Genomic DNA, 27,159 nt, shown 5'->3' with positions numbered 1-27,159 from the left:
GGGTGGAGCTGAGAATGGGGGGGGGGTTGAATGGGGTGGAGCTGAGGATGGGGGGTGAGTGGGGTGGAGCTGAGGATGGGGGTAAGAGTTGGTGGGCTGGGTGCCTGAGTTAGCATGGGGGGAGGGGAAGAGTAGTGTCCTAGATGCTGGTAATTGGGGTCCACAGTTGCATGCATTATTACAGGCCCCCCTCTTTAGGGGACATAGTGGGGGGGGGGGGGAGTACCTGGGAGTGTGCTGCACTGATCCGATGATATAAAGTTCTGACTCCGTGTTTTCTCGCTCTCTTCCAGCCGGCGTACGTCTTGCAGATTTTCCCGCCCTGTGAATTCTCGGAGAGCCATCTTTCTCGCCTGGCCCGGACCTCCTCGCCAGCATCTCCAACATTTCTCCTCACCTAATGATCGTCATCGCCCTGGCCTGAGACAAGCTACACAAACCTCTGTGACCGGGCCGCTCACCCGCAATCCCCCGCCGGACGGAGCCGGTTCTGCCGCTTCCCAGGATGTTTACAAATTGCGTAGAGGTGGCCAGGAAACGGCTGAACGGAGGAGGAGGTGGGAGTGGGATCCCGCACCCAGCAAATGTGGGATATTCCATGATGGTTATGGATTGGTGTGCTCCTTGTGTTTTATTTTATTTTTATTTTAAAAAAAAAAAAAAAAAAAAAAAAAAAAAAGCTGAATCTGCCTTTGCACTAAATGAGTGACTCGGACCTGTGTACAGCATTCCCCTCCCCCTCTGCGTGTATCATATTTCTGAGCGACTTTGCTGCGACGGGGAAGTCCGAACTGTGGACTAGTGAGCAGGAACCTGTGAATACTGGACTAATGACCGAGGAGCGGCCCAACGGACGGACTACCGGAGAGCGCGGCCTGTCCGTTCCCGTGGATTCCTCACCTTTTGGGATGTACAGTTTACATGGGGAAAAAAAAAAACAAAAAGAAAAAAAAAAAAAACCACAAAAGGGAGATCTATTTTCCTTTCTTTGGATATTATAGGACTCCATGGGTGTGTGTATATAAGTATATATAATATATATTATATATATAAATATATATAATACTGACTCTAGAGAATCAGACCCCCATGACATAACATTTTTTTTAATCTGTGCCAAAAATGTGTTTTCAAAAAAAATCTTATTTTCATACTCGACGTATCGTCCCTCATTTGTAAGTGCTTTCCATGAAGACATTTCTCCGCTCCTTGCAATCCGTGGAAGAGTGTTATACACTTGGATGGACACAAGACTTTTTAATCATTTCCCCTCCCCCCCCCTTTCCCCCTCTGTTTTATTTTATTTTTTTTTGTTTTGTTTTGCAGACGCCTCTTAATTTATGGAATCAACTTCCCCCTCCCATTCTGGAGTTTTGTTTGTGTGTGTCCATTGGATTACAAACTTTATTAAAAAAAAAGATACAAGCCAGTTTTTCACGTGATATTCCATATCTGAGACCTGCAAGCTTTGTCCGCTGGCTGTGTGGAAAGGGGGGGGGGGGGGGGGGGGGGGGTGGGGGGGGGGGGGGGGGGGGGTTGGGGGGACACTGTGACAGTCTGGTATTGCAGGGGGTCGGGACTCCGGGCACATCGATTTAAAAAAGGAAGTGAACACCAGAGGGCGCAAATAAGTGTAATGCATGCATTACTACACTCGGATTGACACCCTCTGGTGGTCACTTCTTTGTTTTTATCCATTAAAGCCAAATAAAGTGTCAACTCACATGTAGTAGGGAAAGGAAGTCCTAGAAGTCGCATGTCACAGCAAAACCCTGTGAGGTGTATGATGGCCTCAGCCCTGGGGGCGTGGCCTGGTTGGAGCTCAAGTTGAGGCACCTCCTCCCAGGGTTTTGCTGTGACGTGCGACTTCTAGGACTTCCTTTTCCTACTACATGCGAGTTGCCACTTTGTTTTTATCCATTAAAGCCAAAAAAAAAAGTGGCAACTCATATGTAGTAGGGAAAGGAAGTCCTAGAAGTCGCACAGCCAAACCCTGGGAGGAGGTGCCTCAACTTGGGCTCCAACCAGGCCACGCCCCCAGGGCTGAGGCCGTCATACACCCCCTAGGGTTTTGCTGTGACGTGCGACTTCTAGGACTTCCTTTCCCCACTACATGCGAGTTGACACTTTGTTTTTATCCATTTAAAGTGGCAACTCACATGTAGTAGGGAAAGGAAGTCCTAGAAGTCGCATGTCACAGCAAAGCCCTGTGTGGTGTATGACGGCCTCAGCCCTGGGGGCGTGGCCTGGTTGGAGCCCAAGTTGAGGCACCTCCTCCCAGGGTTTTGCTGTGATGTGCGACTTTTAGGACTTCCTTTCCCTACTGAATGTTTTGAGCGGGGACAAATTCCCCTCCTTGTCGGCACTCCATGTGGGACCTGGTGGAGCCTTGAGAGGCTAATGTAATTCTTGTTGTAACACACGTGTAATATGAGTGAATATCACAAATGTCATCCACGGCTCGAACCTCTGCACACATGGTCCAGGAGCTAATGGGGCACCACTGCTGTCTGGATTGGTCAATAGGGTGCATGGCTACGCATTTCAGTACTGACTCCTCCTCCAGGAGGCTTGGGGGAGCTCAAATGTGTAGCCACTCCCCTTCTGATCCCCAGTGATGATGTCACTTCCAGCCAACTGTGTTCCACAGCCTGGCCGCTTCCTGGTTACTGATGTCTATTGACTGATCTGCACAGCAGTGGTGCCCCATTAACTCCATCCCATCCCATCCCCCCCCCCTGTAGAGGACACATTTGTGATCTCCTCTTATATTTACTACTCCATCTGAGTTGCCACTTTGCTTTTTTTTATTCATTAGTCTTTTTGCATTACTACAATCAGATTGGCGTCCTCTGGTGTTCACTTTTATACGTTTCTTCAGTCTTGGAGCAGCATCAGTATGTGTTCACCTTTTATAGGACACGATTATTTCCCCCGATCGTGACCTCTATGCAGCGTTTTGTTTACCTGTGCGCCATTCTGCCTTTATTAGTACAGGAGAGAAAGCGGGTCTTGTATACGGATGACGCCATCTTTGGTGAAATGTTTATCGCTCAGATCAATACACAGACTGGGAGGCTTGTGTATTGTCTGGAACAATAAAGTTTCACCAGAGCTGATGTCATCAGAGAGTGTCCAGCTTTCTGTGTGACACGCTGGGAAAAGGGACGAGCCGTTCTCACAGATTTGGGGGATGCGGGGGAGGTGCACTGGGGAATAGCAGCTTTCTCTCTTCAGCAGATTCATCTTTATGATCATCAGGAACTTGTCATGTGATGCTGAACCTTCGATCTGTCTGTGATGTGGGGGAGGGGGTTATAACACGGCGGCTCCGGAGTGATTCCCAGAAGAGGATGACGAGTGTCTGCTGACAATAACAATGCAGGAAGTGTTGTGGTTTATATAAGGGGACATGTCCAGTGAGGTGTACGCCTCCTCCTGGACTTCTCTTTACCTACTATCACTACCCCCCCCCATACTACAGCTATTACTATACTCCCAGCACTCTGATAGGATGTGCTCTACATAGCAGCTGCTGCCCATGTTGATGGGTTCACATAATACAAAGCTTCTTGTGATTGGAGGAGGGGCGGCTGACAGTCCAGTGTTGGAGCAATGGAAGTATAGTGACAGCTGTCCTCCCAGCTCAGCCAAAATGTAAAATATTAACGCTTAACTCCAGGAATTCAGACACTTTGTATAATGTGCCGCTGTACTCCGAGCCAAGTCCAACACGGTGTATTCCGCCTCCTGGACTCCTCCCTCTTATATACATCTGACAGTTTTATGGCACTCTGGGAAGATAGCTATACTTCTCTGCCTGCCCAATCACAGAGCGCTTTGTTTTATGTGAACTAATTCAGAGAATACAAAGGCTTCTGTGAATAGGCAGTGGAGGGGAAAGGTAGGCAGAGATTCTGTGGGTGAGGGCTCACACAGCATCTCTGCCCATTCACAGAAGCCTTTGTATGCTCTGAATAAGTTCACATCTGTGATTGGGCAGTGGAGGGGAGATGCTGTGTGAGAGAACACCGCTCTGGGAGTGTAGGGATAGCTCACACACAGCATCTCTGTCCCCCTCCTCCTACCCATTCACAGAAGCCTTTGTATGCTCTGAATAAGTACACACCTGTGATTGGGCAGTGGAGGGGAGATGCTGTGTTTGTGTGTGAACACCGCTCTGGGAGTGTAGGGATAGCTCACACACAGCATCTCTGTCCCCCTCCTCCTACCCATTCACAGAAGCCTTTGTATTCTATGAATGAGTTTACATAAAACAAAGCGCTCTGTGATGGGGGAGGGGACGGGCACATTAGCTGTTGTAGTGCTGGCAATCTTTCCAGAGCTCCATAAGACAGAATGTAAATGAAAGCTCAGGAGGTGGCATACACCCTGCTGGACAATAACCCCTTATAAGCCAAATTGCTGCAATTCCTGGAGTTCTTCTTTAAGCCCAACAATTAAGATCTAACATTGTTATGGCAATATGTCCCCCTCCCCCTCTATGTGAGACACAGCCATGCCCCCCCCCCCCCCGTCATTGTTTCCTGTATTGGGGACAGGCCATGTTTGCCTGCTTGTTATCTTTACAAGGACTGGTGAATGGAGAGAAGTGATTGTCAAAAGGCTGCAGGAGATCAGCAGCACTGAGGTAAAAAGTATAATATGGGGGAATAGTTTATAATGCTTGGAGCCAGCTGTGAGGAGGGGGGGTCACATATAAAGTGTATGGTGTGTACACAGCACCCCCTGGTGGTCTCAGATTTTCGATGTGCACAGACACGGCTCTGTAGGATATTTGGGGAACACCAGCCAATCGCATTATATGGATTTGTCTCCAAAATGGTACTGAAGTCTCTCCAACAGTTGATTATTTGTCATCTTCCCCCCCAGGTAGCCAGGTATTACCCCCCACAACATTTTCACATGGCATCAGGAAGGGTGAAAACCTGGGAGGCGGAGCTTCATTCCTGTTTACCCCACCAGTCTATGAAAGGGGTGGGGGGTGCAGAACGAGAGCTCCGTAAACTCTAATCACCCCCCCAGTATGATTGGTAAAAAAAACGACCCATGTACGCCACTTTCAGGTGGGAAAAAAAAATCAAACCCTTGGCCGGGATTTCTCATAAAGACAAATCTGTATTTATTGGAATATTTGTGTTTATATTGCCCCCCTAGTGGGCGCTCACTGTTTAGACGGTATTCAGTTCACTGCACTGCAATCTCACTGATCAGATTGTACTCTATTCATTGAAATGCTGGTGTTATACCGCCCTCTAGTGGACTCTCGCTGATCAGATTGTACTCTATTCATTGAAATGCTGGTGTTATACCGCCCTCTAGTGGACTCTCGCTGATCAGATTGTACTCTATTCATTGAAATGCTGGTGTTATACCGCCCTCTAGTGGACTCTCGCTGATCAGATTGTACTCTATTCATTGAAATGCTGGTGTTATACCGCCCTCTAGTGGACTCTCGCTGATCAGATTGTACTCTATTCATTGAAATGCTGGTGTTATACCGCCCTCTAGTGGACTCTCGCTGATCAGATTGTACTCTATTCATTGAAATGCTGGTGTTATACCGCCCTCTAGTGGACTCTCGCTGATCAGATTGTACTCTATTCATTGAAATGTGGTGTTATACCGCCCTCTAGTGGACTCTCACTGATCAGATTGTACTCTATTCATTGAAATGCTGGTGTTATACCGCCCTCTAGTGGACTCTCACTGATCAGATTGTACTCTATTCATTGAAATGTGGTGTTATACCGCCCTCTAGTGGACTCTCACTGATCAGATTGTACTCTATTCATTGAAATGTGGTGTTATACCACCCTCTAGTGGACTCTCACTGATCAGATGCTATGCAAATTCACTATGTTGGTGTACTACTGCCCTCTTGTGGACACTTACCCATCAGGTTCTCTATTCATTGAAATGCTGGCGTTATATACTGCCCTCTCCTGAATTCTCATCAATAAGCGCCTTCCATGGAATGCTTGTGTTATAGTGGCCTCTTATTGATCAGTCTACACCAGGGAAATGCAAATAGCCGACCTCCAGCTGTTGCAAAACTACAAGTCCCATCATGCCTCTGGGTGTCATGCTTGTGGCTGTCAGAGTCTTGCCTCATGGGACTTGTAGTTCTGCAACAGCTGGAGGTCCACTAATTACATATCCCTGGCCTAGACCATTGGTGCTCAACCTATGGCCCCTCCAGCTGTTGCAGAACTACAAGTCCCATCATTCCTCTGCCTCTGGGGGTTGTGCTTGTAACGGTCAGCCGCTTCCGATGCAGAACTACAATTCCCATGAGGTTTTGCACCAGCTGGAGGGCCACAGGTCTAGACTCACTGGAATGTGTTATACTGCCCCCTAGTGGCCTGTCATAGATAAACCTGTATGTGGCTCACATTTCCAACCACTATATTTCTCCCATTGTGTCAGGAGAATTGTAGGGAGGTTGTGCTCAATAAGAGCGGTTCTGTCCTTCCCAAGCACACCTCATGCTGAATAGGGGTGCTCCCCCCACCAGCTGTAGATCTGAGGGGTGCAAAGGCAGCCAATGAAATCCCCCCAAAACAAAGAATTTCAGCTTCAGAATAGATCATTCTCTTAAAACATTAGAAAGGGGAGGGGGGAGGGGGGTTGGCAGCATACTGATATACAACAACCAATCAGAATTCACTACTGGTGAGGTCAGAAGTCTTCTGATTGGTTACTAGAAAGTGGAAAAAGTAAAAACCAATCACAGGTGAGGTTCCTCTAGCCGCCGACACCTCTGCAGTGACAGAAGCGATCTCCTTTAAATGTTCGAACCTTCAAAAAAGGCCCCGCCCCCTTACTTATGCAGCATGAAGTGACAACGTCCCTGGAAAAGATCCCCCACTGACACCCCCTCCTCTCCTGAATAGATGAGATGTCAAATATCAGGGCTTTTTTTTTTTTGGGTGTCCGGTGTGGATGACAAGTTTTGGAATCTGGGGAGTTATCAGGGGAGCCCTTGTATAAATAAGAAGTATCGGGGGGGGGAAACTAGTATTGCTGCCTGGGAAGCCCCTACATGGATAAGTACCAGGGATTCAGGGAGCCCCTGCATGATGGGTTTGGGGGCCCTGCATGGATAAGATTAGTATCAGGTTCTGGGGAGCTTGCATGGATACAATGATGAATATTTGGGGGGGGGGGGGGTGGCTTAATGGATAGAATTAGTCTCAGGTTTTGGGGAGCCCCTACATAATTATAATAATGAGTATCGGGGGGTTTGGGGAGCCCTGGACAGACAAAATGAGTATATGGGGGGGGGCCCTCTTTAGATACAATGAGTATTGGGGGGTTCTGGGGAGGGTGACCTGTAATGATATCAGGGGATGGCACCCTGCATAGAGAAGGTGACAAGTATTCGGGGTTCAGGGAAGGGGGGAGGGTCTCTTTAATCCCCTTATGATACAAAAGAATCAAATTCTTAAAAAATAATATTTATTGAACGCATAAGGGCTCTGGTACAGGCCATAACTTACACAGATTCATGTTTACATCAGAAAGCGATGAGACAGCGCCCCCCACAGTCCATCCCCAAAAGTGCACTTACTCCCCCGGACTCTGACAATCCATGGGCTGTGGCTGCACATCTGTGCCATCTCGCTGGCGGAAGAGGAGGTCGCCAGCCTGGACCACGTGTTCCGCGTGCCACGTGGTCTGCGCATTGTACTGCTGATAAATGTCCGTGTCCGACTGGAACATGACCAGCGCCTGCGCCGTGTGCATCCGCACGTGTTCTGCCAGGCTGTTGGCATCCAGGAACTTGTCGCCGCACGAGTCGCAGGCATACAGGATCTGTGTGTTCGGGTCTGTGGAAAGGCGGAGAGAAGATTCATTTACTGCAAATGTCACAAGAAGAGGACCTGTCATGTGACCAGAAAGAGCACCAACCGCAGGACACACCTTTACAGGATCATCTTTGGTAGGGGCCTGACTTCCCCAGTTAAGTCCCTCCCACCTGTGCTCTGCAGGGGCCTGACTTCCCAGCTAAGCCCCTCCTACCTGTGCACTCCAGAGGCCCGATTTCCTCTCCCACCTGTGCTCTCCAGCGACCTGACTTCCCCTCCCACCTGTGCTCTTCAGGGGCCTGACTTCCCAGCTAAGCCCCTCCTACCTGTGCACTCCAGGGGCCTGACTTTCCTTCCCAGCTGAGTCCCTCCCATCTGTGCTCTTCAGGGGCCTGGCTTCCCAGCTAAGCCCCTCCTACCTGTGCACTCCAGGGGCCTGACGTCCCTCCCATCTGTGCACTCCAGAGGCCTGACTTCCCAGCTGAGTCCCTCCCACCTGTGCTCTCCAGGGGCCTGACTTCCCAGCTGAGTCCCTCCCACCTGTGCTCTTCAGGGGCCTGACTTCCCAGCTGAGTCTCTCCCACCTGTGCACTCCAGCGGCCTGACTTCCCCTCCCACCTGTGCTCTGCAGGGGCCTGTTTTCCCAGCTGAGTCCCTCCCACCTGTGCACTCCAGGGGCCTGACTTCCCCTCCCACCTGTGCTCTCCAGGGGCCTGACTTCCCAGCTGAGTCCCTCCCACCTGTGCTCTCCAGGGGCCTGGCTTCCCAGCTAAGCCCCTCCTACCTGTGCACTCCAGGGGCCTGACGTCCCTCCCATCTGTGCACTCCAGAGGCCTGACTTCCCAGCTGAGTCCCTCCCACCTGTGCTCTCCAGGGGCCTGACTTCCCAGCTGAGTCCCTCCCACCTGTGCTCTTCAGGGGCCTGACTTCCCAGCTGAGTCTCTCCCACCTGTGCACTCCAGCGGCCTGACTTCCCCTCCCACCTGTGCTCTGCAGGGGCCTGTTTTCCCAGCTGAGTCCCTCCCACCTGTGCACTCCAGGGGCCTGACTTCCCCTCCCACCTGTGCTCTCCAGGGGCCTGACTTCCCAGCTGAGTCCCTCCCACCTGTGCTCTCCAGGGGCCTGACTTCCCAGCTGAGTCCCTCCCACCTGTGCTCTCCAGGGGCCTGACTTCCCAGCTGAGTCCCTTCCACCTGTGCTCTCCAGGGGCCTGACTTCCCCTCCCACCTGTGCTCTTCAGGGGCCTGTTTTCCCAGCTGAGTCCCTCCCACCTGTGCTCTCCAGGGGCCTGACTTCCCAGCTGAGTCCCTCCCACCTGTGCTCTCCAGCGGCCTGACTTCCCCTCCCACCTGTGCTCTTCAGGGGCCTGTTTTCCCAGCTGAGTCCCTCCCACCTGTGCTCTCCAGGGGCCTGACTTCCCAGCTGAGTACCTCCCACCTGTGCTCTCCAGGGGCCTGACTTCCCAGCTGAGTCCCTCCCACCTGTGCTCTCCAGGGGCCTGACGTCCCTCCCATCTGTGCACTCCAGAGGCCTGACTTCCCAGCTGAGTCCCTCCCACCTGTGCACTCCAGGGGCCTGACGTTCCCTCCCACCTGTGCTCTTCAGGGGCCTGACTTCCCAGCTGAGTCCCTCCCACCTGTGCACTCCAGGGGCCTGACTTCCCCTCCCACCTGTGCTCTTCAGGGGCCTGACTTCCCACCTGTGCTCTCCAGAGGCCTGACTTCCCAGCCGAGTCCCTCCCACCTGTGCACTTCTGTGGCCTGACTTCCCAGCTAAGCCCCTCCTACCCGTGCACTTCTGCGGCTTGACTTCCCAGCTAAGCCCCTCCTACCCGTGCACTTCTGCGGCCTGACTTCCCAGCTAAGCTCCTCCTACCTGTGCACTCCAGGGGCCGGACTTCTCAGCTAAGCCCCTCCCACATTCCTGCACTCCAATAACGGTACTTTTAACCCCTTCCCGCACAGCCTCGGAAGCCCTTAAAGTGAGGTCTTTATGTTTGTGGGGGGGTGGGATAAACTTCCTGATCATGTGGCCACTGTGATTGGCTGTCACGTTTATCACAGGCCAGACCAGCTGTCACCCAATCATTAGCTGTCTATGACAAGCTCAGTCACTGTACTGAGGATGGGCTCAGCACAGAAACCTCGGCTGTCCATGGATGTGCGGACCCACCTTCTTTGCACATATGTCTTATGTGGTCGGTAAGAGGGTAATGGTCACTAAAATGCCCTCACTGGACAGGAGGATGGTAGGTGGGTGGGGCTTATCTGAGAAGTCAAGGAAAGTCAGGCCCCCGGTGACAGCCAAAATAATCCGGAGAGGCACCCAGGATAAAAAGGTAACAGCAGATATCTCAGGACCTCCTCCTCCGCAGGACTTAACCCCGCCCCCCGCCCGAGGGTAATACTAACTGACACTGACTCCAAACGACACTGATACTAAATAAAAAATCATAATAAATCTGGCCAAAAAAATAATACTGACTCTGACCTTTGACCCTGGCGTAGATCAAACCTTCATCTGGGTATTTTTATTTTATTTTTTACACAAAGTTGTTTCTTTCTGCAAGAAGATAAACACAGGGGCGGGGCTTCACAGTAACTGATCACTGTGGTAGCCAATCAGACTATCGCAGTGACCTGGAACCGGGAGTTCTGACTCCCGATCATTAGCACTAAACCTGGGGCTCCCGCTAAGACCCCGGTCTCTGTGCGGCGCTCTCCCAGCACAAAGGCAGATACACAGATGTGCAGCCCCCCAGAAAAAGCCCCGTCCAGTGAGACCGCATATCTGTGTACTGTCAGTGTGGAAGGGTTAATGATCGACGGGTTCTGTGAGGTGCTCAGCGGAGCCGTCTGACATAATGAGAAGAAGGCGAGTGCCGTCATTGGTTGAGCGCCGTCATTACCTGCTTCCTGCACCTGCTTCACAGCTTTGCTGATCTCGGCTTTAAGTGCTTCTGTCTCATCCGCCGTCACCGAGGCCGAGATAGGAACAACTACGAGACAAGAGAGCCGCGTCAGAACATTTCCCGACCAATCAAATGCTGCGCTCTCTACTTCTACATAACAAGACTCTCAGAAATACGCATATCCCCTCCCCCAGAATGTACCTCCAAAAACCCAAATCTACACTGACAGGTGACATGCCCCTCCCACCTCTTACTATTCGCCAATAATGTTATCTTTTACATTTATCAGGCAGTGATGATGCAGAAGGGGGGAGGTGCTGGACAGATCTCTTTCCTTCCTGTGTGATGGGTGTTATATATATATATATATATATATATACACACACACACACAGTATCTAACAAAAGTAAGTACACCCCTCAGTGACATTTGTGTAAATCTTTTCTTCTATCTTTTCATGTGACAACACTGAAGAAATGACACTTGTCTACAATGTAAAGTAGTGAGTGTACAGCTTGTATAACAGTGTAAATTTGCCGTCCCCTCAAAATAACTCAACACACAGCCATTAATGTCTAAACCACTGGCAACAAAAGTCAGTACACCCCTAAGTGAAAATGTACAAATTGGGCCCAAAGTGTCAATATTTTGTGTGGCCACCATTATTTTCCAGCACTGCCTTAACCCTCTTGGGCATGGAGGTCACCAGAGCTTCACAGGTTGTCACTGGAGTCCTCTTCCCCTCCCCCATGATGACATCACAGAGCTGGTGGATGTTAGAGACCTTGTGCTCCTCCACCTTCCGTTTGAGGATGTCCCACAGATGATCAATAGGGTTTAGGTCTGGAGATATGCTTGGCCAGTCCATCACCTTTACCCTCAGCTTCTTTAGTAAGGCAGTGGTCATCTTGGAGGTGTGTTTGGGGTGGTTATCATGTTGGAATACTGCCCTGCGGCCCAGTCTCTGAAGGGAGGGGATCATGCTCTGCTTCAGTATGTCACAGTACATGTTGGCATTCATGGTTCCCTCAATGATCTGTAGCCCCCCAGTGCCGGTAGCACTCATGCAGCCCCAGACCATGACACTCCCACCACCATGCTTGACTGTAGACAAGACACACTTGTCTTTGTCCTCCTCACCTGGTTGCCCCCACACACGCTTGTCACCATCTGAACCAAATACGTTTATCTTGGTCTCATCAGACCACAGAACATGGTTCCAGTAAATGAAGAGGCCGCTGATCGTGTAATACAGCTGCACTTCCATCGTATGCAGTCCTAGTAAGTCATCATCTCTGGGGTCTCTCACAAGCGGCGTGCATTTCAAATAGCTAAAGTAAAGAGCCCCAGTGGATGTGCTTCTCAGTCCTCTCTTCTATACATTGCACTTCCACAGGAGCTCTTTACTTTAGCTTTTTGAAACTCACGTCACTTGTCAGAGAGCGGACGGATTCGATTTCACAGACTCTTCAATACAAAAATGATCACCTAGTGAGATCTGATTGGTCGATCTCTAATGACCTGAATGTGAATGAATATATGATATGATCTCACCTGTCAGCTCGGTGACCCCAGCATTGGCGATATCTCCCGTGTCTAAGGTTACCATCTCCTCCGGGGTCACAGTCACGATGTTGACCTCCTCCTCCTCATCCACCTCACCCTCCTCCTGGTCCACCATCTTCATGCCGGCCTTCCCCTTGTGGACAGTCTTCACGTGGGATCGAAGGTTGTCCACGCGATTGAAGCCCCGACCGCACTTATCGCAGAGATACGGCTTCTCCCCTGTGTAAATGTTACATTGTCATCACATGCAACACCCCAATGTTACATTGTCATCCCATACAACACCCCAATGTTACATTGTCATCACATACAACACCCCAATGTTACATTGTCATCACATACAACACCCCAATCCAATGTTACATTGTCAGCACACATCACTGTACCCCCCAGGTACGAAGTACGGCGCCTATCTGTTCACCTGTGTGAATGATGACGTGTTTCGTCAGGTCGCCCACATTGACGAAGGCCTTGTTACAGACGTTACACTTGTGCGGCCGGATGTTGTCATGGTGACGGATGTGATTGGCCAGCTGACTGGACTGAACGAACCTAAAAAAATAAATATTGTTAGATGAACCGTCAGAGGCAGTGAGCATCTTAACGCCCCCCCCAAAGCACTCGCCTCTTCCCGGGTCTTCCCCCCCCGAGCACTCGCCTCTTCCCGAGTCGTTCCCCCCCCGAGCACTCGCCTCTTCCCGAGTTGTCCCCCCCCCCACACTACCCCCCCACCCCACCCCCCCCCCCCGAGCACTCACCTCTTCCCGGGTCGTCCCCCCCCCAAAGCACTCGCATCTTCCCGAGGTCCCCCTCAAGCACCTGCCTCTTCCCAGGGTCCCCCCTGAGCATTTGCCTCTTCCCTGGGACCACTTCTGAGCATTTGCCTCTTCCCGGGGTCACCTCGAGCACCTGCCCCTTGCCGGGGTCACCTCGAGCACCTGCCCCTTGCCGGGGTCACCTCGAGCACCTGCCCCTTGCCGGGGTCACCTCGAGCACCTGCCCCTTGCCGGGGTCACCTCGAGCACCTGCCCCTTCCCGGGGTCACCTCGAGCACCTGCCCCTTCCCGGGGTCACCTCGAGCACCTGCCCCTTCCCGGGGTCACCTCGAGCACCTGCCCCTTCCCGGGGTCACCTCGAGCACCTGCCCCTTCCCGGGGTCACCTCGAGCACCTGCCCCTTCCCGGGGTCACCTCGAGCACCTGCCCCTTCCCGGGGTCACCTCGAGCACCTGCCCCTTCCCGGGGTCACCTCGAGCACCTGCCTCTTCCCGGGGTCACCTCGAGCACCTGCCTCTTCCCGGGGTCACCTCGAGCACCTGCCTCTTCTTGGGTTCCCCCTTGAGCAGTCGCCTCTTCCCGGGGTCCCCCTTGAGCAGTCGCCTCTTCCCGGGGTCCCCCTTGAGCAGTCGCCTCTTCCCGGGGTCCCCCTTGAGCAGTCGCCTCTTCCCGGGGTCCCCCTTGAGCAGTCGCCTCTTCCCGGGGTCCCCCTTGAGCAGTCGCCTCTTCCCGGGGTCCCCCTTGAGCAGTCGCCTCTTCCCCGGAGTCACCTCAAGCAGTCGCCTCTTCCCGGGGTCACCCCTGACCACCTGCCTCTTCCCGGGGTCACCCCTGAGCACCTGCCCCTTCCCAGGGTCACCTCGAGCACCTGCCCCTTCCCGGGGTCACCTCGAGCACCTGCCCCTTCCCGGGGTCACCTCGAGCACCTGCCCCTTCCCGGGGTCACCTCGAGCACCTGCCTCTTCTTGGGGTGCCCCCTGAGCAGTCGCCTCTTCCTGGGGTCCCCCCCAGGCACCTGTCTCTTCCCGGGGTCCCCCACAGGCACCTGCCTCTTCCTGGGGAACTCCCCCGAGCACTCGCCTCTGCCCGGGGTCACCTCAAACAGACGCCTCTGCCCGGGGTCACCTCAAACAGACGCCTCTGCCCGGGGTCACCTCAAACAGACGCCTCTGCCCGGGGTCACCTCAAACAGACGCCTCTGCCCGGGGTCACCTCAAACAGACGCCTCTGCCTGGGGTCACCCAGAGCACCTGCCTCTTTCCGGAGTCCTCTCCCCCCCGAGCACCTGTCTCTTCCATGGGCCCCCCCGAGCACTCGCCTCTTCCCAGGGTCCCCCCCCCCGGAGCACCCGTCTCTTCTATGGGTCCCCCCGAGCATTCACCTCTTCCTGTGGTCACCCTGGGCACTCACCTCTTACCGCAGCGCTCACAGACGTAAGGCTTCTCCCCCGTGTGCTGCCGGACATGAGCGATGAGTGAGCTGGCCTGGGTGAACGCCTTCCCACATATCACACACAGACACGGCTTCTCTCCTGTAATGCAGAATATAGTGAGTACTACAGGCAGAGGAGAACATAGGAGTGCACCCGAGGAAAAGGAAGGCAGACAGGATAGTATATAGGACAGGATATGAGGGCAGACAGTCACTGTAGTATATAGGACAGGATATGGTAGTATACAGTTGTGCTCATAAGTTTACATACCCTGGCAGAATTTATGATTTCTTGGCCATTTCTCAGAGAATATGAATGATAACACAAAAACTTTTCTCTCACTCATGATTAGTGTTTGGCTGAAGCCATTTATTATCAATCAGCTGTATTTACTCTTTTTATATCATAATGACAACAGAAACTACCCAAATGACTCTGATCAAAAGTTTACATACCCCAGTGATTTTGGCCCGATAACTTGTACACAAGTGGACACAAAAGGGGGTTTGAATGGCTATTAAAGGGAGCCATCCTTACCTGTGATCTGTCTGCTTGTAATTAGTGTGTGTATAAAAGGTCAATAAGTTTCTGGATTCCTGACAGACCCTTGCATCTTTCATCCAGTGCTGCACTGATGTTTCTGGATTCTGAGTCATGGGGATAGCAAAAGAATTGTGAAAGGATCTGCGGGAAAAGGTAGTTGAACTGTATAAAACAGGAAAGGGATATAAAAAGATATCCAAGGAATTGAGAATGCAGTGTTCAAACTCTAATCAAGAAGTAGAAAATGAGGGGTTCTGGTGAAACCAAACCATGGTCAGGTAGACCAACTAAAACTTCAGCCACAACTGCCAGGAAAATTGTTTGGGATGCAAAGAAAACCCCACAAATAACTTCAGGTGAAATACAGGACTCTCTGAAAACATGTGGTGTGGCTGTTTCAAGATGCACAATAAGGAGGCACTTGAAGAAAGATGGGCTGCATGGTCGAGTCACCAGAAGAAAGCCATTACTACACAAATGTCACAAAGTATCCCGCTTACAATACGCCAAACAGCACAGAGACAAGCCTCAAACCTTCTGCCACAAAGTCATTTGGAGTGATGAGACCAAAACTGAGCTTTTTGGCCACAACAATAAACACTACATTTGGAGAGGAGTCAACAAGGCCTATGATGAAAGGTCCACCATCCCTACTGTGAAACACGGAGGTGAATCGCTGATGTTTTGGAGATGTGTGAGCTACAAAGGCACAGGAAATTTGGTCAAAATTGGTGGCAAGATGAACGCAGTATGTTATCAAAAAATACTGGAGGAACATTTCCATTCATCAGCCAGGAAGCTGCGCATGGGACGTAGATGGACATTCCAACATGACAATGATCCAAAACACAAGGCCAAGTCCACCTGTCATTGGCTACAGCAGAATAAAGTGAAGGTTCTGGAGTGGCCATCTCAGTCTCCTGACCTCAATATCATTGAGCCAATCTGGGGAGATCTCAAACGTGCCGTTCATGGAAGACAGCCCAAGAATTTACAGGAACTGGAGGCTTTGTGCCGAGAGGAACCATCTGAGAAGATAAAGAGCCTCATCCACAAATACCACAAAAGACTTCAATCTGTCATTGATGGTAAAGGGGGCAATACACGGTATTAAGAACTGGGGTATGTAAACTTTTGATCTGGGTCATTTGGGTAGTTTCTGTTGTGATTATGATATAGAAAGAGTAAATACAGATGATTGATAATAAATGGCTTCAGCCAAACACTAACCATGAGTGAGAGAAAAGTATTTGTGTTATCATTCATATTCTCTGAAAAATGGCCAAGAAATCATAAATTCTGCCAGGGTATGTAAACTTATGAGCCCAACTGTATATAGGGCAGGATATGAGGGCAGACAGTCAGGGTAGTATATAAGGCAGGATACAGGAGCAGGCAGACAGGGTGGTATATGGCACGGATTAGGAATCCAGATCATTATATAGTCGGATTATTACCGGTGTGTGTTCGGACGTGTCTCTGTAATGCGCCGGGGTCAGCAAACTTCCTCTTGCAATGGACGCACACATAAGGTTTCTCCCCACTGTGAATGCGCAGATGTCTCTTTAAGTTTCCTATATGACAGACAGACAAGGAATCGGGTCAGAGGGGGAAATCAGAGATAGAGGTCAGAGGGGGAAATCAGAGATAGAGGTCATAGATTGAAGTCAGTGTTGGAGGTCAGAGAAGAAAATCAGAGATAGAGGTCAGAGGGGGAAACCAGAGATTGAGGTCAGAGAGATTGAAGTCAGAGGAGGAGGTCAGAGATTGAAGTCAGAGGAGGAGGTCAGAGGAGGAGGTCATAGATTGAAGTCAGAGATTGAAGTCAGAGATTGAAGTCAGAGATTGAAGTCAGAGGAGGAGGTCAGAGATTGAAGTCAGAGGAGGAGGTCAGAGATTGAAGTCAGAGGAGGAGGTCAGAGATTGAAGTCAGAGGAGGAGGTCAGAGATTGAAGTCAGAGGAGGAGGTCAGAGATTGAAGTCAGAGGAGGAGGTCAGAGATTGAAGTCAGAGGAGGAGGTCAGAGATTGAAGTCAGAGGAGGAGGTCAGAGATTGAAGTCAGAGGTGGAGGTCAGAGATTGAAGTCAGAGGAGGAGGTCAGAGATTGAAGTCAGAGGAGGAGGTCAGAGATTGAAGTCAGAGGTGGAGGTCAGAGATTGAAGTCAGAGGTGGAGGTCAGAGATTGAAGTCAGAGGAGGTCAGAGATTGAAGTCAGAGGTGGAGGTCAGGGATTGAAGTCAGGTGGAGGTCAGAGGTTCAGGTCAGAGGAGGAAATGAGAGATTGGAGTCAGGTGGCATTTTTGGCTCTGGAGGAGAAAATCTGAGGTCTCATCACCTGAGGTGGTGAACTGCTTCCCACACTCCCGGCACTTCAGAGGTCCGTCAGCGATGTGGATCTTCAGGTGAGCTTTCAGGTTCCCCAGCTGGACAAAAAGATGACAAAACAGAGATGAACAAACACAAGGAGGGGCCTCACATACAGCACCAGATAAGGCAGCACTGGCTCCACCCACCTGGTTGAACTTTTTGTCGCAGTGCGGGCACTTGTGCTCCTTGTTGGTGTCGTGGGTCTCCAGGTGACGCATCTTGGAGGTGGGGTCAGAGAACGGGCGGTTGCAGTATTCGCACTGGTAGGGTTTTTCCCCGCTGTGGACCAGTTGGTGCCTCTTAAGGTTGCCGGACGTGGTGAAGAGTTTGCCGCACACCTTGCAGTAGTAGGTGGGCTCGCCCGAGTGCCGCTTCTTGTGCAGATTCAGCAGACTCACCAGCCGGTAACTTTTCCCGCAGTCATCGCAGCCGTGGGGTTTCAGAGGGCTGGAGAGCAGAGAAGGATCGTTATATCTCCCATCAACCCCCAGGCCTGGGATCGCGATGGCACGGAACAACATGGCCGACACTCACCTGTGCGTTTTCTCATGGGCTTTGCAGGCGGCGGGGTCAGAGAAAGCTTTGTCACACTCCTGGCATCGGTAGGGCTTCTCACCGGTATGAATGCGGATGTGGCGGGTGTAGTTGCCCGTGTGGGTGAATTCTTTATTGCAGTACTGGCGGGAGAGAGGACAAAGTCACCAACTGATATCTCAGGCCCGGAGAGGCACCAGAATCGAAGGATGAGGCTCCAATGGGGAGGTAACAGAACCTCAGTCCGGTATGATTGCTTTCTGAGTCTCCCGCTCCTCACCGACTTGGGGGCTCATCCGGGACAACTGTCAAAATCATCCTCACTATTCCCATTCTAGTCACATGACAGAAGATGAAATCGCAACAAAGAGACAGCAATAAAAAAAACTGAAGAAAATATCCAAATGAAACCATCCAACATCGGGACACAAATACAAAGGGTCCAAGAGAAAGCCCCATGTTTAGTGAAGGACATAAAAGTATTAGCAAAAAGTGAGTGTCGTCCTCCCACCAGCACGGGAAATATGAAGACAAATAATTCTCAATTTAAATCGGCTTCATTTGATTCCTGTATCTCATGCCAGGCGTGTCAGAGCTTTGAAGATGAAGTTTCATTGGCTTCTATTTTGCCTTCCCTGGTCCCCTTCTCCTATATTTTGCCTTCCCCGGTCCCCTCCTCCTATATTTTGCCTTCCCTGGTCCCCTCCTCCTATATTTTGCCTTCCCTGGTCCCCTCCTCCTATATTTTGCCTTCCCTGGTCCCCTCCTCCTATATTTTGCCTTCCCTGGTCCCCTTCTCCTATATTTTGCCTTCCCCGGTCCCCTCCTCCTATATTTTGCCTTCCCTGGTCCCCTCCTCCTATATTTTGCCTTCCCTGGTCCCCTCCTCCTATATTTTGCCTTCCCTGGTCCCCTCCTCCTATATTTTGCCTTCCCTGGTCCCCTTCTCCTATATTTTTGCCTTCCCTGGTCCCCTCCTCCTATATTTTGCCTTCCCTGGTCCCCTCCCCCCGCCTCATCTACATGATAAACTTACTTTTTTAATAAAACCTATTTTAATTACGCATCTTGTTTTAGATCCGGTGAACTCATCACTGTGTCACTGCGCTTCTCTATGCAACCAATCGGCTTTTCATTTTTTTCCCCACACAGCTTGGAAAATATTACGGTGACCTTCCCATCCAGCCTATAGAACAATGACATCCTCCCAGACCGCACCTCTTGTGGGGCCGCGCAGCGGCACGATCTGTCATCGGCTGGATTGCTAGCTGCGATTGGTCACAGCTGGTGACTTATCAGTGTGCCGGCCCACTGCCAGTATCATGTGATCGTTGTGACCAATCACAGCAGATTACATGGTGCCGGCCCGCTGCCAGCATCATGTGATCATCGTGACCAATCACAGCAGATTACATGGTACCGGCCCGCTGCCAGCATCATGTGATCATCGTGACCAATCACAGCAGATTACATGGTACCGGCCCGCTGCCAGCATCATGTGATCATCGTGACCAATCACAGCAGATTACATGGTACCGGCCCGCTGCCAGCATCATGTGATCATCGTGACCAATCACAGCAGATTACATGGTACCGGCCCGCTGCCAGCATCATGTGATCATCGTGACCAATCACAGCAGATTACATGGTACCGGCCCGCTGCCAGCATCATGTGATCGTCGTGACCAATCAAAGCAGATTACATGGTACCGGCCCGCTGCCAGCATCATGTGATCGTTGTGACCAATCACAGCAGATTACATGGTACCGGCCCGCTGCCAGCATCATGTGATCGTTGTGACCAATCACAGCAGATTGCATGACAACTGTAAACAATGGACAGCTTCCTTTCGTGCAACCCATTGTGTACAATTGTGTTGCTAGCGGTGATTGGTCACAGTGATCACATGTGAGGATAAGCTCAGGCGTGTTTACAAGTCCACGTGCCCGGCCAGGAAGATGACACTCCGCATCGCTAACCACAGATAGTGAGACATTTCCCGTGGATCCGCGGCTGCACAGATCGGGAAATGTCTCACTGTGATTAGCTCTGCGGAGTGTCAGCTTCCTGGCCGGGCACGTGGACTTGCGAACACGCCTGAGCCCATCCATAATCACATGGTACAGACAGAGACAATCACAGCCCATCTGTATCATGTGATCAGCTGTGACCAATCACAGCTAATCACAACAAAAGACACTGAAAAAAAATAAATCCTGATCACTATCGGAGTAGAACAGTGTTACTGTGGTACCATTATATTGCTCTGGTCACAGTGTGTTAAAAAAAAAAAAAAATCGTAAAATAAAAAAATAAATAAATAAATTGAAAAGCAAAAAGAAAATAAAAAATTGTCACTTTTTTTCATACATACTGTCACCAGTCAGTGTCCCTGACCACCAAATGAAATCTCTATGTCTATGAAATAAATGATAAAAATGTCCTATGTATACAGTGTAGTATTACTGCGTAATTGTCAAAGTGTGACAGCGCTGATAGCCGATAATTGTCCTGGGCGGGGGGGAGTGCCCGGTATTGAGGAAGGGGGGGAGGGGAGTGCCTGGTATTGAGGAAGGGGGGGAGGGGAGTGCCCGGTATTGAGGAAGGGGGGGGAGGGGAGTGCCCGGTATTGAGGAAGGGGGGGAGGGGAGTGCCCGGTATTGAGGAAGGGGGGGAGGGGAGTGCCCGGTATTGAGGAAGGGGGGGGGAGGGGAGTGCCCGGTATTGAGGAAGGGGGGGGGAGGGGAGTGCCCGGTATTGAGGAAGGGGGGGGGAGGGGAGTGCCCCGTATTGAGGAAGGGGGGGGGAGGGGAGTGCCCGGTATTGAGGAAGGGGGGGGGAGGGGAGTGCCCGGTATTGAGGAAGGGGGTGGGGAGTGCCCGGTGTTGAGGAAGGGGGGGAGAGGAGTGCCCGGTGTTGAGGAAGGGGGGGAGAGGAGTGCCCGGTGTTGAGGAAGGGGGGGAGGGGAGTGCCCGGTATTGAGGAAGGGGGAGGGGAGTGCCCGGTATTGAGGAAGGGGGAGGGGAGTGCCCGGTATTGAGGAAGGGGGAGGGGAGTGCCCGGTATTGAGGAAGGGGGTGGGGAGTGCCCGGTGTTGAGGAAGGGGGGGAGAGGAGTGCCCGGTGTTGAGGAAGGGGGGGAGGGGAGTGCCCGGTATTGAGGAAGGGGGGGAGGGGAGTGCCCGGTATTGAGGAAGGGGGGGAGGGGAGTGCCCGGTATTGAGGAAGGGGGGGGAGGGGAGTGCCCGGTATTGAGGAAGGGGGGGGGAGGGGAGTGCCCGGTATTGAGGAAGGGGGGGGAGTGCCCGGTATTGAGGAAGGGGGGGAGTGCCCGGTATTGAGGAAGGGGGGGGGGGGGGGGAGTGCCCGGTATTGAGGAAGGGGGGGGGAGGGGAGTGCCCGGTGTTGAGGAAGGGGGGGGGGGAGGGGAGTGCTCGGTGTTGAGGAAGGGGGGGGAGGGGAGTGCCTGGTATTGAGGAAGGGGGGGAGGGGAGTGCCCGGTATTGAGGAAGGGGGGGGGAGGGGAGTGCCCGGTGTTGAGGAAGGGGGGGGGAGGGGAGTGCTCGGTGTTGAGGAAGGGGGGGGAGGGGAGTGCCTGGTATTGAGGAAGGGGGGGAGGGGAGTGCCCGGTATTGAGGAAGGGGGGAGGGGAGTGCCCGGTATTGAGGAAGGGGGGGAGGGGAGTGCCCGGTATTGAGGAAGGGGGGGAGGGGAGTGCCCGGTATTGAGGAAGGGGGGGAGGGGAGTGCCCGGTATTGAGGAAGGGGGGGGGGGGGAGTGCCCGGTGTCGAGGAAGGGGGGGGGGGGGGGGGGGGGAGTGCCCGGTATTGAGGAAGGGGGAGGGGAATGCCCGGTATTGAGGAAGGGGGGGAGGGGAGTGCCCGGTATTGAGGAAGGGGGGGAGGGGAGTGCCCGGTATTGAGGAAGGGGGGGAGGGGAGTGCCCGGTATTGAGGAAGGGGGGGGGGGGGAGTGCCCGGTGTCGAGGAAGGGGGGGGGGGGGGGAGTGCCCGGTATTGAGGAAGGGGGAGGGGAATGCCCGGTATTGAGGAAGGGGGAGGGAAGTGCCCGGTATTGAAGGGGTGAAAAGCTGATTGGCTGCTCTGTGCATTTCACCAGCGGAGACAAAGTTTGTCTCAGACACATTATTAGTCTCGGCCGTCCCTTACCTCGCACACGTGTGTGGTGGCGCTATACTGCCGGGTCTCGGTGCGGTCGGCATAGTTGGAGGCTCGCAGTTGCCGTGGCGTTGAGGGCATGTCTTGCTCGTCATTGCTCTCCGATTCGTTCTCATCCTCCCCCTCCTCCATGCCGGACTCATTAATGGTCAGTCCAGACTCCCGGTTGCCCTCCAGGTGGGGGATGCCCATCTCTGGGCTGGTGTGCTCTGTGACGGGCTCCGCCGGAAGCTTCTCTTGCGTCTGCCCCTGCGGGATCTCCTGCTCTTTGGTTTGCGATTCGCACGCTGTTGTACTGTCGTTCTTCTCCTGGACAGGCCACGCCTCCTGCGTCATCAAATCGTCACCAATTCCGACGTTTGTTTGTCTGTTGTTGACTCCTACAACAGAAGGAAATAAGTTACAGTGGGGGGAGGGGGCGGGGCCTCACCTCATTATACGCAACGTCCCGATTCCTCAGGGACCCAGACAGTTCCCATCATGCAGCAGGGCACAGTACAAGCCAATCACATGGAATTTACCGTGGGACGTCTGACAACTGAAGGTGACATTTCAGTTGTCAGTCATTTAGTTCCCACTGCCCTGTGCGCTGCTCAGGATCGATAAAGTCGGCCATCTATACGGCTACGTTCTCCCTTGCGGGGTCCCCATGGAGCTCCATCATAGCCACCACATGTGCACCCCTCTGCAGGGACTACAGATGTATGTCTGCTCCGCCCATCTGATATTGATTGACAACTAGAGGAAGAGTTGCAATAAAGTTTATTGAAAAAATAAAAAAAAGTTTTCTGCTGGCCGTCCATTGTGGTAGTCAGAGGGGAGAGGCAGTGGAAAGGCTCCGAAAACCAGCATGCGTGTGCAGAACAATCCACGCAAGTGTTCCTGGGACATGTAGTCCTGATGCAGTAATTGTGTGCGCACCCCTACCAGAGGTTCAGGGAAGCGCTGCTGGAGGGACAAAACATGAGGGTGACAAAAAACACGAGGGTGACAAAAAACACGAGGGTGACAAAAAACACGAGGGTGACAAAAAACACGAGGGTGACAAAAAACACGAGGGTGACAAAACAACGGGGGATTTTAATAATCCAGACATAGACTGGGCGGAGGGAACCGCGCATTCATTTAAGGCTCGCCAGTTCCTTAATGTCTTGCAGGACAATTTTATGGGTCAGATGGTAGACGCACCAACTAGAAATAAAACATTACTAGATCTACTGATTACCAACAATACAGACCTGATCACAGATGTGGAAATACGGGGCAATTTAGGTAACAGCGATCACAGGTCAATTAGTTTCAGTATAAATTAAGAAATAGGAATCATAAAAGGGAATACAAAGACACTGAATTTAAAAAGAGCCAACTTCCCTAAACTACAAACCTTAATGGAAGATATAAATTGGAATAAATTCTCAGGAACAAAAGAATACGGAGGAGAGATGGGTTTGCTTTAAGAGCATATTAAATAAGGGCATTAGCCAATGTATCCCATTGGGTAATACATTTAAAAGAGCGAACAAAAATCCTGGATGGCTTAACTCCAATGTAAAAATGCATATAAAAGCAAAGGAGAAGACCTTCAAAAAATACAAGGTTGAGGGATCATCATCAGCATTCAGACTTTACAAAGAATGCAACAAGAAATGGAAAGGTGCAATTAGGGCAGCTAAGATAGAACATGAAAGACACATAGCGGAGGAGAGCAAAAAGAATCCCAAGAAATTCTTTAAAGCGGAGCTCCGCCCAACGCTGCAAAAAACAAAAACCAGCAGCTACACGCCTTTAATAATAGGACACTTACCTGTCCTGGAGTCCAGCAATGTCGGTAAGGGAACCCGGCAGTGTAGCCTTACAGCTTCACGCCGGGAACCCTACTGCGCAAGCGCGAGCTCCGCTCCTATCTCCTATTGGCCCAGCGACAGGGGAGGAAGAGGAGGGGGCCGAGCCACGACATCAATATCCATGGCTGTGGCTCCCGGAAGTGGGAACAGGATACCTGTCTTTGACCCCCTCCCTCCCCGAAAGGTGCCAATTGTGGCACCGGATGGGAGGGGGAGGAAACAAATGAGCAGAAGTTCCACTTTTGGGTGGAACTCCACTTTAAGTATATAAACAGTTAAAAAGGGAGGACAGACCATATTGGCCCCATAAAGAATGAGGAAGGACATCTGGTTACAAAGGATGGGGAGATGGCGAAGGTATTGAATTTATTCTTCTCCTCAGTCTTCACGAGTGAATCGGGGGGCTTCAGTAACCGAAACTGCAGTGTTTATCCTCAGGACACAACACAGGAAGCACTTCCATGGTTAACAGAGGATAAAATCAGAAACAGACTTGTAAAAATTAACATTAATAAATCACCGGGACCAGATGGCTTGCACCTGAGGGTACTTGGGGAACTCAGTCCAGTAATTACCAGATCGTTGTTCCTAATTTTTACTGACAGTCTACTGACTGGAATGGTACCAGCTGATTGGAGAAAAGCCAATGTAGCACCAATATTTAAAAAAGGGCCAAAATACATCCCTGGGAATTACAGACCAGTCAGCCTAACATCAATAGTATGTAAACTCTTGGAGGGGATGATAAGGGACTATATACAAGATTTTAGTAATGAGAACCATATCATTAGCAGTAATCAGCATGGATTCATGAAGAATCGTTCTTGCCAAACCAATCTATTAACCTTCTATGAGGAGGTGAGTTGCCATCTAGATAAAGGAAGGCCCGTAGACGTGGTGCATCTGGATTTTACAAAAGCATTTGACACAGTTCCCCATAAATGTTTACTGTACAAAATAAGGTGCGTTGGCATGGACCATAGGGTGAGTACATGGATTGAAAACTGGCTACAAGGGCGAGTTCAGAGGGTGGTGATAAATGGGGAGTACTCAGAATGGTCAGGGGTGGGTAGTGGGGTTCCCCAGGCTTCTGTGCTGGGACCAATCCTATTTAGTTTGTTCATAAACGATCTGGAGGATGGGATAAACAGTTCAATCTCTGTATTTGCAGATGATACTAAGCTAAGCAGGGCAATAACTTCTCCGCAGGATGTGAAAACCTTGCAGGAAGATCTGAACAAATGAATGGGGGAGGGGCAACTACATGGCAAATGAGGTTCAATGTAGAAAAATGTAAAATAATGTATTTGGGTGGTAAAAATATGAATGCAATCTATAGACTGGGGGGAGAACCTCTGGCGGAATCTAGGATGGAAAAGGACCTGGGGGTCCTAGTAGATGATAGGCTCAGCAATGACATGCAATGCCAAGCTGCTGCTAATAAAGCAAACAGAATATTGGCATTAAAAAGGGATGAACTCCAGAGATAAAACGATAATTCTCCCGCTCTACAAGACTCTGGTCCGGCCGCACCTGGAGTATGCTGTCCAGTTCTGGGCACCAGTCCTCAGGAAGGATGTACTGGAAATGGAGCGAGTACAAAGAAGGGCAACAAAGCTAATAAAGGGTCTGGAGGATCTTAGTTATGAGGAAAGGTTGTGAGCTCTGAACTTATTCTCTCTGGAGAAGAGACGCTTGAGAGGGGATATGATTTCATTATATAAATACCGGACTGGTGACCCCACAATATATAAATACCGGACTGGTGACCGCACAATATATAAATACCGGACTGGTGACCCCACAATATATAAATACCGGACTGGTGACCCCACAATATATAAATACCGGACTGGTGACCCCACAATATATAAATACCGGACTGGTGACCCCACAATATATAAATACCAGACTGGTGACCCCACAATATATAAATACCGGACTGGTGACCCATGTGCTGACAGGTCGGACGGCCTTGGAGACAGAACAGTGGACCGTGAGTGTCAGCTTGGGAACAGAAACATCCGGTTGGCCTGTTTATACATCGGGACGATTGAGGCTACTGACAGACCCCCTTTCCTCCTTAATTGAAGTTGTGGATATCCGATGTTTATCCTGCTAGCCTTGGCGGCTATACAAGCTTTTTGTGACTTGTAAGACGTATGTCTTTTTCAAGTCCTCTATTTCTGGTAAGCCTCCTCAGATGCTATGGTGATGGCTTTGGCACACACTTAGATGTCACATTGGATTTGGTGCTTTATTGTTTCATCCATCAGTGATACTCCGTTGTTGTCCTCATCAGCTAATCCTCAGAGACTGTTGGTGGTGGTTTTTGATTTTAAAATAAATTTTTTTCAAGAACACCTTTTATTAACATATATGGACTTTATTCACGGCTAATTTTTTATATATACATATGAATTTTTTGGTTTGGTTTTTCACTATTCACAGGTGTATTGTTATTATGCTTTGTATGCTATTTCTTTTCAGGTCACATGTTATTCAATTTTCTGTAATATTTTTTGTTTACCTTACTATCGCAAGATAGCTTGAATTCAATTTTTATGTTTTTGTTTTTACACATAGCGCTACACTTTATTTACATTTGTTGATTTTTTACTTCTGTGTCTTAGAGGCGTGTTAGCCGCTTATTGTGTAATTATCTCTCTCAACATCATCGGAGCAGCGCTGTACTCACTCCTTATCCACTTCCAGACCCCACAATATATAAATACCAGACTGGTGACCCCACAATATATAAATACCGGACTGGTGACCCCACAATATATAAATACCGGACTGGTGACCCCACAATATATAAATACCGGACTGGTGACCCCACAATATATAAATACCGGACTGGTGACCCCACAATATATAAATACCAGACTGGTGACCCCACAATATATAAATACCGGACTGGTGACCCCACAATATATAAATACCGGACTGGTGACCCCACAATATATAAATACCGGACTGGTGACCCCACAATATACAAATACCGGACTGGTGACCCCACAATATATAAATACCAGACTGGTGACCCCACAATATATAAATACCGGACTGGTGACCCCACAATATATAAATACCGGACTGGTGACCCCACAATATACAAATACCGGACTGGTGACCCCACAATATACAAATACCGGACTGGTGACCCCACAATA

The 27,159-nt window shown here is 50.8% G+C and overlaps 2 protein-coding genes across 6 annotated transcripts in view; one reads left to right on the top strand and one right to left on the bottom strand.

The window, feature by feature from the left end:
• The window catches only part of SPEN (spen family transcriptional repressor), an 80,362-nt gene extending 79,802 nt beyond the window's left edge, over positions 1-560 (top strand). Inside the window, 2 exon segments of the mRNA XM_073601489.1 lie at positions 294-354; positions 357-560. Coding sequence (XP_073457590.1) covers positions 294-354; positions 357-424 — 129 coding nt within the window. The 3' untranslated portion in view covers positions 425-560.
• A 6,905-nt stretch (positions 561-7,465) lies between these two features.
• The window catches only part of ZBTB17 (zinc finger and BTB domain containing 17), a 40,499-nt gene continuing 20,805 nt past the window's right edge, over positions 7,466-27,159 (bottom strand). For all 5 annotated transcript variants that reach the window (XM_073601486.1, XM_073601488.1, XM_073601484.1 and 2 more), the window contains 10 exons: positions 22,131-22,519; positions 17,963-18,105; positions 17,575-17,875; positions 17,397-17,484; positions 16,518-16,634; positions 14,496-14,616; positions 12,731-12,861; positions 12,298-12,528; positions 10,741-10,830; positions 7,466-7,853 (listed from right to left, as the gene is read on the bottom strand). In XM_073601486.1, the coding sequence (XP_073457587.1) occupies positions 7,591-7,853; positions 10,741-10,830; positions 12,298-12,528; positions 12,731-12,861; positions 14,496-14,616; positions 16,518-16,634; positions 17,397-17,484; positions 17,575-17,875; positions 17,963-18,105; positions 22,131-22,519 (1,874 nt within the window). In that variant the 3' untranslated portion in view covers positions 7,466-7,590. The remainder of the gene's footprint in view (positions 7,854-10,740; positions 10,831-12,297; positions 12,529-12,730; positions 12,862-14,495; positions 14,617-16,517; positions 16,635-17,396; positions 17,485-17,574; positions 17,876-17,962; positions 18,106-22,130; positions 22,520-27,159) is intronic.

The sequence above is a fragment of the Aquarana catesbeiana genome, linkage group LG10 (genome assembly GCF_042186555.1).
Source record: "Aquarana catesbeiana isolate 2022-GZ linkage group LG10, ASM4218655v1, whole genome shotgun sequence".
In the NCBI taxonomy this organism is placed as follows: domain Eukaryota; kingdom Metazoa; phylum Chordata; class Amphibia; order Anura; family Ranidae; genus Aquarana; species Aquarana catesbeiana.
The sequence above is the reverse complement of the archived record's forward strand: the minus strand, read 5'-3'. Positions and strand labels throughout refer to the sequence as shown.